Genomic DNA, 14,123 nt, shown 5'->3' with positions numbered 1-14,123 from the left:
AGCTTGTGTCGTTACTCGAGCTCAGGCTCGGAAATATGGTGAGGCTGTTGATCTGTCTGATACGTTCATGTCGGATGGTTTGCTTGAGTCTTCTTCCAGCAGCCAGTCAGTGACTGTGTCTGAGCCGCTCCCAACTCCTGTGGAGGGTGACTTGTCGCTCTCTGTGGATAAGGAGTTAATTAAGCTGGAGCAGGCGAAAGACCCTAATTTGGCCAAGTGCCGGGATGCTGCTGTTAGTAAGAATGATTTGGATAGCAGGTCTGTTGGTTTTTATTGGGAAGATGGTCTGCTAAAACGAAAGTGGAGTCCATCACATCTTGCAGACGGAGATTTTGATTCTGTCCACCAGTTAGTTGTTCCTGCAAAATATCGGTTACATGTGTTGACACTCGGACATGATCACGACTTTGTAGGCCATTTAGGTGTAACAAAGACGTATAATCGTGTTTTGCGTTACTTCTTTCAGCCTGGTATGAAGGCTGATGTTGTTAAACATTGTCGCTCATGTTATAAGTGTCAGGTTGTTGGAAAGCCTAATCAGTGCATTTCCCCAGCGCCACTTTGCCCAATTCCAGTTATCGGCGAACCTTTTGAACGGGTAATTTTAGATTGTGTTGGGCCTTTGCCCAAGACCAAGTCTGGGAACCGGTTTTTGTTAACCATAATGTGTGCTGCTACTCGGTATCCCGAGGCTTTCCCCTTGCGTTCGTTGAAGGCCAAGCCCATTGTAAAGGCCCTTCTGCGATTTTTCTCTACGTTTGGTCTCCCAAAAGTAATTCAGACTGACCAAGGTTCTAATTTTCTCTCTCGTTTATTCAAACAGGTGCTGCATGAGCTGTCTATCAAGCACGCAGTATCTAGTGCGTATCACCCAGAGTCCCAGGGCACGCTAGAAAGATTCCATCAAACTTTAAAGTCAATGCTGCGCACTTATTGCTTCGAGTCTGAGAAAGAATGGGATGAGGGAGTTCCTTTGCTTTTGTTCGCTGCTCGTGAAACGACACAAGAATCTCTTGGTTTCAGTCCAGCAGACCTTGTGTTTGGTCATACAGTTCGCGGTCCTCTGAAACTGCTCAAAGAAAATTGGGAATCGGAAGAGTCTAACAAGAAGTGTAACATTCTTGACTACGTGAGTTCATTTCAAGAACGACTGCACAGAGCTTGCGAGTGCGCTCGGGAGGCTTTGTCCTCTGCGCAGAGTAAAATGAAAAAACGCTTTGATCGCAAGGCTGTGCAGCGCTCTTTTGTTAAAGGGGATAAAGTGTTGGTTTTACTGTCCGTGCTTGGTTCGTCACTGTCCGCCAAATTCTTTGGTCCTAATGAGATTGACAGAAAACTCAGTGAAACTGATTATGCGGTAAAAACGCCTGACAGAGGGCGGAAAACGCGTGTGTGTCACATCAATATGTTGAAACCTTATGTGACACGAGAAGGTGAGAGCAGTGATTCTCCGGTAACTGTCGCAACAGTGTCAGCAGTAGTGCCTCTTCCTCTGCTTGAAGAGGATGGCCTTAATTTCGGCGATGTGCCGGTGTTTTGTGCTCGTTTTAAAAATTCTGAGATTTTGAAAGACTTGCCTTCATTTTTGTCTTATTTGCCCGTGTCTTATGCAACTGACATGCAACATCTTATTTTACAGTTTCCTGAGTTGTTCTCCGATGTGCCGTCTTTAACAAATGTGCTGAGCCATGACATCGACACGCAAGGCCATGCGCCGATTAAGCAACATCCGTATCGGGTAAATCCATCTAAACATGCAATCATGAAGTCTGAAGTGGCCTATTTAGTTGAACATGGTTTAGCTCAGCCAAGTTTTAGTGCGTGGAGTTCGCCCTGTCTTTTAGTCCCAAAGCCGGACGGTACATATCGTTTTTGCACGGACTATAGGAAGGTCAATGCCGTCACCAAGTCCGATTCATTTCCATTACCACGCATGGAAGACTGTGTTGATAGGGTGGGTTCGGCTTCGTTTGTTACCAAATTAGACCTTTTGAAGGGGTACTGGCAAGTACCGCTGACACCCAGAGCTGCTGAAATTTCTGCTTTTGTTACATCAGACAGTTTCCTGCAGTATTCTGTAATGGCGTTTGGTTTAAAGAATGCACCCTCTACCTTCCAGCGTTTGATGAATAAAGTGCTTGCTGGAGTTTCTAATTGTGAAGCATATTTGGATGATGTGATCATTCATTCATCGTCATGGGCTGAACATTTGGAAGATGTTCGTATCGTCTTTGCGCGGTTTAGGGATGCGTCTCTAACCTTGAATCTTGCCAAGTGCGAGTTCGGGAAGGCTACCGTCACCTATTTGGGGAAACAAGTTGGCCAGGGTCAAGTTCGCCCTCTAGAGGCCAAGGTGTTGGCTATTGTACAGTTTCCCATACCAACCACGAGAAGGGAGCTGCGCAGGTTTTTGGGCATGGCAGGCTACTACCGTGGTTTCTGCCGAAATTTTTCTGATGTCGTTCTTCCTCTGACAAATTTGTTAAAACATGGTTGTGACTTTGAGTGGTCTCAGGATTGTGAGTTGGCATTTAAAAATGCAAAGGCTTTGTTGTGTAGTGCGCCAGTATTGGCTGCTCCCAATTTCCAGCTGCCTTTCAAACTGGAGGTTGACGCCAGTGCCACAGGTGCTGGAGCTGTTCTTCTACAGGAAGATTCGAATGGAATTGATCACCCCATTTCGTATTTTTCAAAGAAGTTTTCTAAACACCAACTTCATTATAGCACAGTCGAAAAAGAAGCTCTAGCTCTGTTGCTTGCTTTACAACATTTTGAGGTGTATGTTGGGTCAACCACAGTTCCTTTGATTGTTTTTAGTGACCATAATCCTCTTGTTTTTCTATCCAGGATGCGGAACACAAACCAGAGACTGATGCGTTGGTCTCTGTATTTACAAGGTTTCAACCTGGATATCCAGTATAAGAAGGGCAAGGATAATGTCTTGGCAGATGCTTTGTCCCGCATTTAGTGTGGATTTGTAGTGTCAGTGTTTATTCTAGTACCATATAATGGTAGTGTTGTGTGAACTATATGGCAGTCTTTTGTTCAACCTATAGTAGGTTGAACTTTTGGTGGTGGGGGTGTTACGTGTTACGCCTCCTGTGTCTGTATGTGTGCATGTTTCTCCTTCTTTGTGTGTGTCTCTCTCTCTCCTCAGGTGTAGCAGCTTGTGTTGGCTCCTCCTCCTTTCACCTGTTTTCACTTGAGGAAGGCCTATATAAACCTGTGCTTCCACCTGTTAGAGGGTTTTGGGGTTTTTGCACGCTCGTCTTGCCATTTCGCGTCTGTCTGCTCGGTTGAGGGTTGGCTCCTGGGACTGCCACCCTCCTTGTTGGACTTTGCATTCCGTTTTTTCTATCACCTTTTGTTAAGCACTTTTGTAAATAAATTTCACCCTTTTTTACGTTGTCTTGTGTTTTGGGTTTATGTTACCACCCCTTTTTTTTTTTTTGATTGTTCATGCCTCCCTAGAGCATGTAACCGTGCCCGTGAACTTCTCGCAAAATGCGTCCAAATCTTTGCAGTTTGAACATTCTTGGGCCGTGAATGCAACGTAAATCCACCTTCTGTCGTGTTGCTGCACCGGCCAGCAACACATCTACGTGGCATGGTGATAAATTAGCTCAAAATGGAGGATCGGAGTTGCAGTCAGCTCTCTGTTTTAGTATAGCGGAAATGGCGATGAGACTGATAGACTTCCTGCTGTGACGTTACGGACGTCAAGGTCATTCACTCAGACCGCTACCTATATAAATCACTTTAATCGTAAAAATCACTACATTAGATTTATTGCTAACGCTTAAAACTATTCCTGCGCCGTTCTTGAGGTCTCAAGGCATTTATAAACGAAAGTGAGGCCATGGCTCTGCGTATATGCTTTAAGACCTGTTTAGAGGAAGAACGGGACAAAAATAACACCTGAAACACTTCATTGATGGAGTCTTCAGTCCATTAACATATTTTAAGTGTTGGGAGAAGGAACGGGATCATTATGAAGTTGGAAATGCTTTACTGTAACAACTTTTCCTTAAACATGGTTGTGGCAATTCGGAGCAGGTGGGTGGAGCACAGAGGACGGCGGGACAGAGATCAGGTTCCAATTTAGTATTTATTGTCACACTTTTCAGTATAACCTTTACTCAGACGGACACACACACACAACGGGTGTCGGTTCCGGGAAGAGCTCCTCTGCTCTCTGCTCTCCCTCCTTATATAGGGCGCGGTCACTGGGAAGACACACAAACAGGTTAATTGCCCTCAGGTGTAGTGATTCTGCCACTCACCTTCCCTGACTCCGCCCTCCTGTCACAGACCGGCGCTTGACCACGCCCCCGCTGCCACAATGGTGTAAGAATCAAAATTGATATGTTTATTTAGAAAAACAATATAAGTCATGAGGCCAAACATCAGCTAATGCGCGGTTGTGTTGTTTTGAGTGTAATACAGGTCAGAGATTATTTACAAATCACTGTTTTCAGTTTCAACTCAACATACCGTCCCAACTCTTTCTGATTTGAGGGTGCAATTCATTATTGTGGTTCTCGAATCCTTACTGTGGCTGTAAAACTTCCACAGAGGCTGTAGAGTTTGCAGTGCTGCTCTAGAATTCTGTTTGTAGTTCTTGAATACTCAGTCTCGTTCTGAGCTTGGGTAGGCTTTATATTCCTTGTTGTGGTTCTAGAATCCTCTGTGTAAAACCCCAGGACTGACCTAAATGTGTGTGTGTGTGTGTGTGTGTGTGTGTGTGTGTGTGTGTGTGTGTGTGTGTGTGTGTACATACGTACTCTGCAGGCCTTCACTATCCTGTGTGATGCGTTAATGATCTTCAGTCATCAGATCATGGCGTCAGGTCGGGATGCTCTGGAGCCACTGGTGTTCAGTCCAGACTCGTCCCTGCAGAGCGACCTGCTCAACTTCGTCCTCGATCATGTCTTCATCGAGCAGGATGATGATGGCAGCACTGGTATATATATATATGTGTGTGTGTGTGTGTAGAGACACACCCCAGTCATGCTCTGATTTATTAATGACAGCAAGGCCAAAGGTTTCTATCGTGTGTGTGTGTGAGAGAGAGAGAGCACTTGAAGTGATCCTCATGGGGAAATGCGTTAGCATAAATTTACTGTAGATCACAATGCATTTTATTAAACTCGGGTTAACCGTGTGTGTGTGTGTGTGTGTGTGCAGATGGACAGCAGGATGATGAAGCGGGGAAGATTGAGGCTCTTCATAAGCGCAGGAACCTGTTAGCAGCGTACTGTAAACTGATCATCTATAATGTAGTGGAGATGAGCACCGGAGCAGATATCTTCAAACAGTACATGAGAGTGAGCGCTGCAACACACACACACACACAGTGTGTATACACATACACACACCTCATTGTCTCTCGCGCTCTCTCTCTCCCTTCAGTACTATAACGATTACGGTGACATCATAAAGGAGACGATGAGTAAGACGAGACAGATTGATAAGATTCAGTGTGCTAAAACGCTCATCCTCAGTCTGCAGCAGGTATACACGCACACGCACACTGTTTACAACTTTCCCACTTGAACAGCTCAGAGATGTTTTTGAAGGTCCATTTGAACAACACATATGAAATGTCAAGTGTGTGTGTGTGTGTGTTTCAGCTGTTTAACGAGATGCTCAGTGAGCTTGGCTGTAACTTTGATCGTTCTTCTGCCGTATTCTGTGGGATTAAAGAACTTGCCCGCCGGTTCTCCCTCACATTTGGCTTGGACCAGCTGAAGACCCGTGAGGCCATCGCTATGCTACACAAGTATATGCGCGCACACACATGCATACGCATGTCCTAATGTTGCAGCTTGGTGTCTTTAGGTCAGCGAGAACTGAGCTTATGTTGAATATGATTCACCAGTCACCAACTGTGACATGATTTCCAGATATTTATTACTTTATGTATTCCAACTTTTTTTGGCTATGTAGTATTTGCTAACCATCTGCCGAAACACAAGTGTGTTTACTCGTGTGTGTGTGTGTGTGTGTGTGTATGTGTTACAGGGATGGTATAGAGTTTGCATTTAAAGAGCCAAGCCCTCAGGGTGAGGGCACACCCCCTCTCAACCTCGCCTTCCTCGACATCCTCAGTGAATTCTCCTCCAAGCTGCTGCGCCAGGACCGCAGGACTGTGTAAGACACACACACACACACACACACCCCATCACACACACCATCACACACATGCCATCATGAGACGTTTTAACAGGTACTCCATTAACCACAAAGGTGTGGTTGCCATGTTGAGGGAGTTGGCGTAAACCTGGTTGCCAGTGGAAACGGGGAATGTCAAGCTCTGATTTCAAATTTGAATTTTAACGTTCTTCCATCAGCCTCTCACACACTCCTATAGCACGTTAAACCATGACATCACTACAGCTCATTCAGTCACAGAGTAGTGTGTTATGATGATTTAGTGAAGTAGCTGTGTGTGTGTGTGTGTGCGCACGCACGCGCATTGCTCGAAAAACCTCATGTCCGATCGTCCCACACGACTAAAGTCTGTGCAAAGATGAGTAAAACTTTAATAATGATTGTCTGATCAGACGACAAAAGTTAGTGCTGGCAACCTAAACAACACAGGCGCTAAGAGAGCAGGGAAGCAGTCTAAAGTAGCTCGTCTCGTGTCGCGGGAAATGCATGAAAAAGTTTTATTCGTCAACACAATATTATAAATGTACCAAAAATATTTTGAGGAAATCATTCAAATTTCCTTGTTTTTGGTTATAATTCATCGAAGTATGCGTGTGTTCGAGTGTGCTGGAAAAGCTCGGCTCAGAGGGGTCCACGTAATGATGTAATTATACCAACTGGCTCAGGCCGATGAAGGTCAAGGACATTGTGTGCCAGCAGCGCGGTTGAAGTGGGCAGGTGCCAAACTTGGAACTTTTATATCACGATTGGAGTTAATAATAAGTCAAGTCAAGTTTATTTGTACAGCGCTTTTAACAGTAAACATTGTCACAAAGCAGCTTTGCAGAATTTGAACGACTTAAAACATGAGCTAATTTATCCCTAATCTATCCCCAATGATGAAGCCTGTGGCGACGGTGGCAAGGAAAAACTCCCTCAGACGACATGAGGAAGAAACCTCGAGAGGAACCAGACTCAAAAGGGAACCCATCCTCATTTGGGCAACAACAGACAGCCTGACAATAACATTAACAGTTTTAACAGGTATAACCCTCAACTGTCCTCATGGAGCCGTCCTTCACAGGAGTGGGGCGATAAAACTCCGACCAGACACAGGGCACCAGGATGGATCAAGCAGGTCCGAGGGGCAGAAGAGGCCAGCATCTAATCTAATGTCCTTCACACATTCCTCAATTCTATTAAGCTGGTGTCTCTCATCAGGTTTTGCAGAAACATACAACTGTGTGTCATCAGCATAACAGTGGAAACTAATACAATGTTTATGAATAATATCACCCAGAGGGAACATATATAGAGAAAAAAGCAGTGGACCCAAGACAGAACCTTGTGGAACACCAAACTTTACCTCGGTACGTCTAGAAATATCACCATTTACATCAGCATACTGATAGCGATCAGTTAAATAAGAGCTGAGCCAGGAGAGGGCCGTTCCCTTAACTCCCACAACATTTTCTAGTCTATCCAGAAGAATGGAATGATCAATGGTATCAAATGCTGCACTAAGATCAAGCAACACAAGTAGCGAGACACAGCCCTGATCAGACGCCAACAGTAGGTCGTTTACTACTTTAACCAGAGCTGTCTCTGTGCTATGATGAGGTCTAAATCCTGACTGATACATTTCATGGATGTTATTCCTATGTAAATATGAGCATAACTGCTGTGCCACAGCTTTTTCAAGGATCTTGGAGATAAAGGGGAGGTTTGATATCGGCCGATAATTGGACAGCTGACAGGGATCAAGGTCAGGTTTTTTAATCAGGGGTTTGATAACTGCTAGTTTAAAGGATTTGGGTACATAGCCAATCGTAAGAGAAGAATTTATTATTTTTGAAGCGGTTCAATTACTCCAGGCATTATCTGTTTGAATAGACGTGTAGGTAAGGGATCTAGTACGCAAGTTGAGGCTTTTGATGTAGAGATTAATGAAAGTAATTCAGTTTCTTTTAGGGGAGTAAAACATTCTAACTGATGATCTGATACAGTTATATTGTTAACTACAGGGTCACTTACATTGTCTGACCTTAAATTAGTAGTTTGAATTTTTTTGTCGGATATTCTCAATTTTGTCATTAAAAAAATTCATGAAGTCATTGCTACTACATACTGCAGGTGTGCATCTGTCTATAGTGGACTTATTCCTGGTTAATTTTGCTACAGTATTAAATAGGAATCTAGGATTATTTTTGTTATCTTCTATTAGGGAGGAGAGATATGTTGATCTCGCAGCACTAAGAGCTTTTCTATACTTCAGGAAGCTCTCCTTCCACGCCAATTTGAACACTACCAATTTTGTTTGACGCCATTTACGTTCCAATTTTCGAGTGGTCTGTTTTAATGTGCGAGTGTCATCATTATACCAGGGTGCTAATTTTTTGTCTCTGACCATTTTCCTTTTTAGAGGAGCTACATTATCTAAAGTACGGCGGAATGTTGACTCTAAGCATTCAGTTGCCTGATCGAGTTCTGCAGGGGCTGACAGTGACCCAATCAAAGTTGATAACTCTGGAAGATCATTTATAAAGCTCTGTGCAGTAGTTGACGTGAAAGTACGTTTAATACAGTAGCGTGGTGAGGTGCATATATTATTACTCAGACATAGTTTGAATGAGATGAGATAATGATCTGAGAACTTCAGACTGTGGAAGTGTGACTATATTGTCTACGTTTAACCTGAATGTTAGTATTAGATCGAGGGTGTGACCACCATTATGGGTCGGTCCTATGACATTCTGATTAATCCCGACTGAATCTAAAATGGACACAAACGCTGTTTTTAAAGGGTCTTCTGGGTTATCGAAGTGAATATTAAAATCTCCGACAACTAACGCTTTGTCTAAGGAAATAACCAGATCTGAGATAAAATCTGCAAATTCAGAAAGAAACTCAGAATATGGCCCCGGGGGCCTGTAAATAATAAGTAATGGAATTAACTGGGTAGACTTATTTTTTGAAGCTACATATATTATATGAGTATGAAGAACTTCAAATGTATTAAATTTATAACCAGGTTTTTGTGTTGCACCTAGATAATCGTTATAAATAACCGCGACGCCTCCTCCTCTGCCAGTTAGACGAGGCTGGTGTATATAACTGTATCCAGGAGGACTCGCTTCATTTAATGCTATATATTCATTTGGCTTAATCCATGTTTCTGTTAAACACAGTACATTAAACTCCTGATCAGTAATGAGTTCATTAACCATTAGCGCTTTAGATGTAAGATATCTAATATTTAATAGCCCCACCTTTAGATCAAAGGTGCTGGCAGCAGCTGTACAGTCAGCATGATCTAATTTTATATTGATTAGGTTACTGGAACAAACTCTCTGAATATTTCTACCTTTTTGTTGAGCTCGGGGAACAGACACAGTCTCGATGTAGTGGGCCCTGAGTGACGACTCTGTGCAGCTAGCAGACAGTCGGTTTAGCCTGTTCGTCTGCTCCCTGGCCTTGGCTCTGGATTGTCAGAAATTAACTAGGCCTGTTCTGAGACTATGACCTATGCTGCAGGAAATGAGAGCAGTACCTTCCCGAGTGGGATGGATACCGTCCTGCCCTAACAGGCCAGCAGTGCCCTCAAAATTAGCCCAATTATCTATAAAGCCCACACTGTTTTCAGAGCACCACCTGGACAGCCAGCAGTTCAGCGACCATAACCTGCTGTAAGCTACATCGCCACGCCGCATTGGGATGGGGCCAGAGCATACTACAGCATCGGACATCGCCTTCGCTAATTTAAACACCTCTACAAAGTTACTCTTAGTAACCTCAGACTGACGAAGGCGTATATCATTAGCTCCTGCATGGATAACTATCTTTGAGAACCTGTGCTTGCCTAGGACCCTAAGATTACCTGCTATGTCCGGCGCCCTGGCTCCCGGTATACACCTGACTAAAGCTGCTGGTGCCCCTAAAGGCTGAGCTAATTTCACGTGCCGTATGATAGAGTCCCCTATAACCAGAGCTCTTTCAGGTTTCTCAGTGGGTGCATCACTAAGGAGAGCAAACCTGTTCGGCACGTGACGTGGAGAGGAGTGGTGCTCCCGTGGGCGAGCCTCAGCGGTAGCTTTGGCTCTACGCTTATGCCGCCGAGCCGTCACCCATTCGCCCCGCTGTAAGGGCTCTAATGCCGGAGTTGGGGGATTGCTAACTCCACCTAGGGCGTCCAGACTTTCCCTAACAGAAACTACACTGTTCTGACGCTCACTAACCTGCTCTAAAGCCTGGACACGCGCTTCTAGCACTGCAGTCTTCTCCGTCAGAGAGCTAACTAATCTGCACTTATCACAAATAAAGCTAATAAAGCTATCGCTAGCGATGGAGGAAGAATGACTAAACATCCTGCACTCAGCACACTGAACAGGCTGAAGGTGTGCCATGATGAAAAGATTCACGTACCTTAAACGAAGATCTGTTGATATTAAAGCAGATCCGATGTGGATGGCCTCCACTTGTGGTCTTTACACAGGAGGAGAGAAAAAGAAAGCTTCCGGTCTCGGCGTTCTTCGGAAAAAAGAAAGAGAAAAAACGGGGAAAAAAAACGGAAAAAGGAAAGCGAAAGTGAAAAGTACAAAAAGGAAAGCGACAGTACAATAAAAATGAAGAGGATACTGGACATTTATTTGTAGAAAAAAGTAAAAAAAAAAAAAAAAGGATTAGTAATTAACGCCGGCACTCGCGGGAAAAAAGGACTCGTCGCAAACAACTCAGGAACCAGGAAGTGCGTAAACCAGGAAGGAATCCAAAACCAGGAAGGATCAGGACATGTGGCCTCTGTGTGGCTCATAATAAACAATATCACTGAATAATGTTCCTTACCTCTAACCTGTGTGTGTGTGTGTGTGTGTGTGTGTGTGAGAGAAACCATTTTTTAATTCTTTTTGATGGTTTCAAATATTTCGTAATGATTTTTATTTTCTAAATATTTATCAACATACCACCATTGTGGCACAGGAGCCTGTGATTGGTGGACAGCCGACAAAGGGAGTCTCTCATTGGTTGTAAATCGTGACATAAAAATCATAAACACATACAGGACCCGCTGATTGGCTGTTCACATACTGAAGCCAAGCGGAGATTGGAGTGATCTGTAGAGATTTGTGGCCTAGCGTTAGCATTAGCTACATGTTGGAATATACGTTCTTTTCCCCGAAGAGTCCCAACACGGAAGAACAGTTTAAAAAAAAAACTAGAGAAGTAAGAAAACCTTCTTTGTGTAAAGACTTTTTTCCCCCGACATCAGCTTTTGGGAACAGAAAGCATTTACTCTCAAAGGGCTCCGACCTAAACTGTGGGCTAGATCTTATTCCCACTCGTCCATGTCTCATCAACCCCAAGGACATGTGTACACACCGCTATCTGCACGCCGTCATTTATACAGTGATGCTTATTATTATTAAAACAATATCTGAAGTGTTATTATTTGTAAAATAACAAAATATCTTGCTCCAGACTTTCAAACAATATTGTAAGGTTTTATTTTAATTTTATCTAATAGTGCATGGTACAGTAATTACAAACACTAACAGATTCAGCACATTCCAGCTGTAGTCTCAGACAGTAACTACGGTATAATCACCCTTGTAAGAATAATTTCAGTAAACGGTTAATGTTCAGTTCCCGCTTCATTTATTCTCGATTCAAAGGCACAGCTGAGTCACACAGGTTGATCAGTGTGTAGCGGACAATAACAATGTTATCCAAAATAGTTTTTATGCCTCCGCCTCCTTAAGGTGCAGGAGGCATTATGTTTTTGGGTTGTGCGTGCGTCCGTCGCGAAACCTTGTGAACGCGATATCTCAAAGACAAATGAAAGGAATTTCATCAAACTTTCACCATTTGTGCATTTGGGGACAAACATGAACTGATTAGATTTTGAGGTTAAAAGGTCACAGGTCAAGATTACTGTGAGGTCAAATGTCCATCCCCAAATCACAACTTAATAAGGCGTGTAGTCTACCAGGCGGAGGCGTCCCCATCGACACCGTTGGCGTCGAGTTTATCTAGTTCCTGCCTGAGTTGATTTATTTCCATTTCACGTGTGTGCAGCTGTTGTAAAGTTCAGTGTGTGTGTGTGTTTGTGAGACACTCTCGAACTGTAGGTTCATTTCTACACTCTGGTTCCACGGTGACATTTTGCACAGGACTGGGCTCCTTTGATAACAGAAACAAAGCTCCAGTATTATTATTATTATTATTATTATTATACTCATTCAAAACTCTACAGCTTAATACACCCTAAATTATTCATTCCTCTACTGCTCAAACTTTTTTTCTTTCTGAATGTGCCTGCATATATTGGTGTTATGGTTTTGTGGATTTTTTTATAATTATGCTGCTTCACCTATATAAAAAAATTCAACTGCATTCTGTCCTCTCCGAAATAAAATAAAGCTCTGGGCGAGTGGAATTGTTTTTCGGGCAAGTATGTTTTGGGTGCTGCTCGCCCACTGGGAAAGTAAGGCTGGGAGATTTATTTTTTTGAGGACGTGTGTGTGTGTGTGTGTGTGAGAGAGAGAGTGAGTGAGATGTGGTTATCTCTCATTGTTAGTTCTCACACACAAGTTGTCTGTCTGGACATTTCTTCCACAGAGCGAATGTGTAAAAAGGGAAGTGTATCTCAGTTGTGCTGTGGTGCTGTTATTTTCATACACTATTTAGTGCACTAATTAACAGTTTTGGATGCAGCCTGTTACTGTAACTAGGATGTATGGGTTATAGGGGTGTGTGTGTGTGCGCACGTGTGTTCCAGACACATGTACCTGGAGCGCTTCATGACATTTCAGATGTCCCTGCAGAGGGAGGACTGTTGGCTGCCCCTCATCTCCTACAGGAACTCTCTGCAGGCTGGGGCAGATGATGACACGCTGTCTGTCCTCAGCGGTGTCAGTGGCCGAGGCTCTGCCCGCAGCCGGAAGCCCAGAGTAAACCCCGCCCCCTCCAAAAGGAAGCTGCCTGAGGGTGTGTCATCTCTGTGTACTTATGTCCAGTCATGCTAATGAACTCTTATACAGCGTGTGTGTGTCTTCCTGTCTCACTGTCTGTCTCTCTGCCTGCCTGTCTGCGTCTCAGAGGAGAGTAGCTGTAGCAGCACTGATGCGAGTGTGTGGATGGCTCGTGAGCAGCAGCCGCAGACTCCCATGATGTCACCACCTCCTGTGATGATGTCCTCACCCCACATGACCTCCACTGTGCTGCGGGATGCCAAGAAGCTCCGCCCAGAGGAGGAATATGTGGGCGTGTACACCATGAGCAACCAATCACAGCACAACACGTTACAACAGCCACACACACCCATTGACTACAAGTAAGCGCATGCACGCATCAGTTACAAGTAAATGTGCATGGCACAAAAAAATACCAACACACTCACAGCTTTGACCCAAATGCTGATTGTGCGCACACAGTACACAGGTAGCGTGGATGTTGGCGCAGCGGCAGCAGCAGGAGAGAGCAAACATTCAGAATGCCAAGATGAGGAGTCACATGCAACACACCATGTAAACACACTCGCGCACGCATTTTCCCTTTGAATCTCAAGACACTGGGTTCCACGTTTACAGTCTGCTGTTTGTTTACAGTCGGCGGAGTGCAGGTCTGATGGAAGATGATGAAGAGCCAATCGTTGAAGATGTGATGATGTCATCAGAGCAGCGATTGGAAGACCTGAATGAGGGCATGGACTTTGACACCATGGACATCGATCTGGTGCGAGTCATCACAGCACACTGTATCAGAGTACAGAGCTGTACTAACTAAATTAACCAATCAGGGCACAAAACTGAGAGAGAGAGAGATTTTTAAACCACTGTGTATGTCTATGCAGCCAGCATCCAAAAACCGGCGTGAGAGGACGGAGCTCAAACCTGATTACTTTGACCCCGCCTCCATCATGGACGACTCTGTGAGTGTTCATTCCTCCATCCCTCTTTACATCACCTCTTAAT

General features: G+C 44.1%; 1 protein-coding gene across 5 annotated transcripts in view; it reads left to right on the top strand.

Moving 5' to 3' along the window:
* stag2a (STAG2 cohesin complex component a) overlaps positions 1-14,123 on the top strand; it is a 78,759-nt gene that overhangs the window by 62,626 nt on the left and 2,010 nt on the right. For all 5 annotated transcript variants that reach the window (XM_060912585.1, XM_060912586.1, XM_060912587.1 and 2 more), the window contains exons 24-33: positions 4,792-4,963; positions 5,188-5,327; positions 5,413-5,514; positions 5,634-5,782; positions 6,025-6,153; positions 12,929-13,137; positions 13,249-13,483; positions 13,584-13,676; positions 13,758-13,884; positions 14,003-14,080. In XM_060912585.1, the coding sequence (XP_060768568.1) occupies positions 4,792-4,963; positions 5,188-5,327; positions 5,413-5,514; positions 5,634-5,782; positions 6,025-6,153; positions 12,929-13,137; positions 13,249-13,483; positions 13,584-13,676; positions 13,758-13,884; positions 14,003-14,080 (1,434 nt within the window). The remainder of the gene's footprint in view (positions 1-4,791; positions 4,964-5,187; positions 5,328-5,412; positions 5,515-5,633; positions 5,783-6,024; positions 6,154-12,928; positions 13,138-13,248; positions 13,484-13,583; positions 13,677-13,757; positions 13,885-14,002; positions 14,081-14,123) is intronic.

The sequence above is a fragment of the Neoarius graeffei genome, chromosome 28 (assembly GCF_027579695.1).
Source record: "Neoarius graeffei isolate fNeoGra1 chromosome 28, fNeoGra1.pri, whole genome shotgun sequence".
NCBI classification, from domain to species: Eukaryota; Metazoa; Chordata; class Actinopteri; order Siluriformes; family Ariidae; genus Neoarius; species Neoarius graeffei.
The sequence above is the reverse complement of the archived record's forward strand: the minus strand, read 5'-3'. Positions and strand labels throughout refer to the sequence as shown.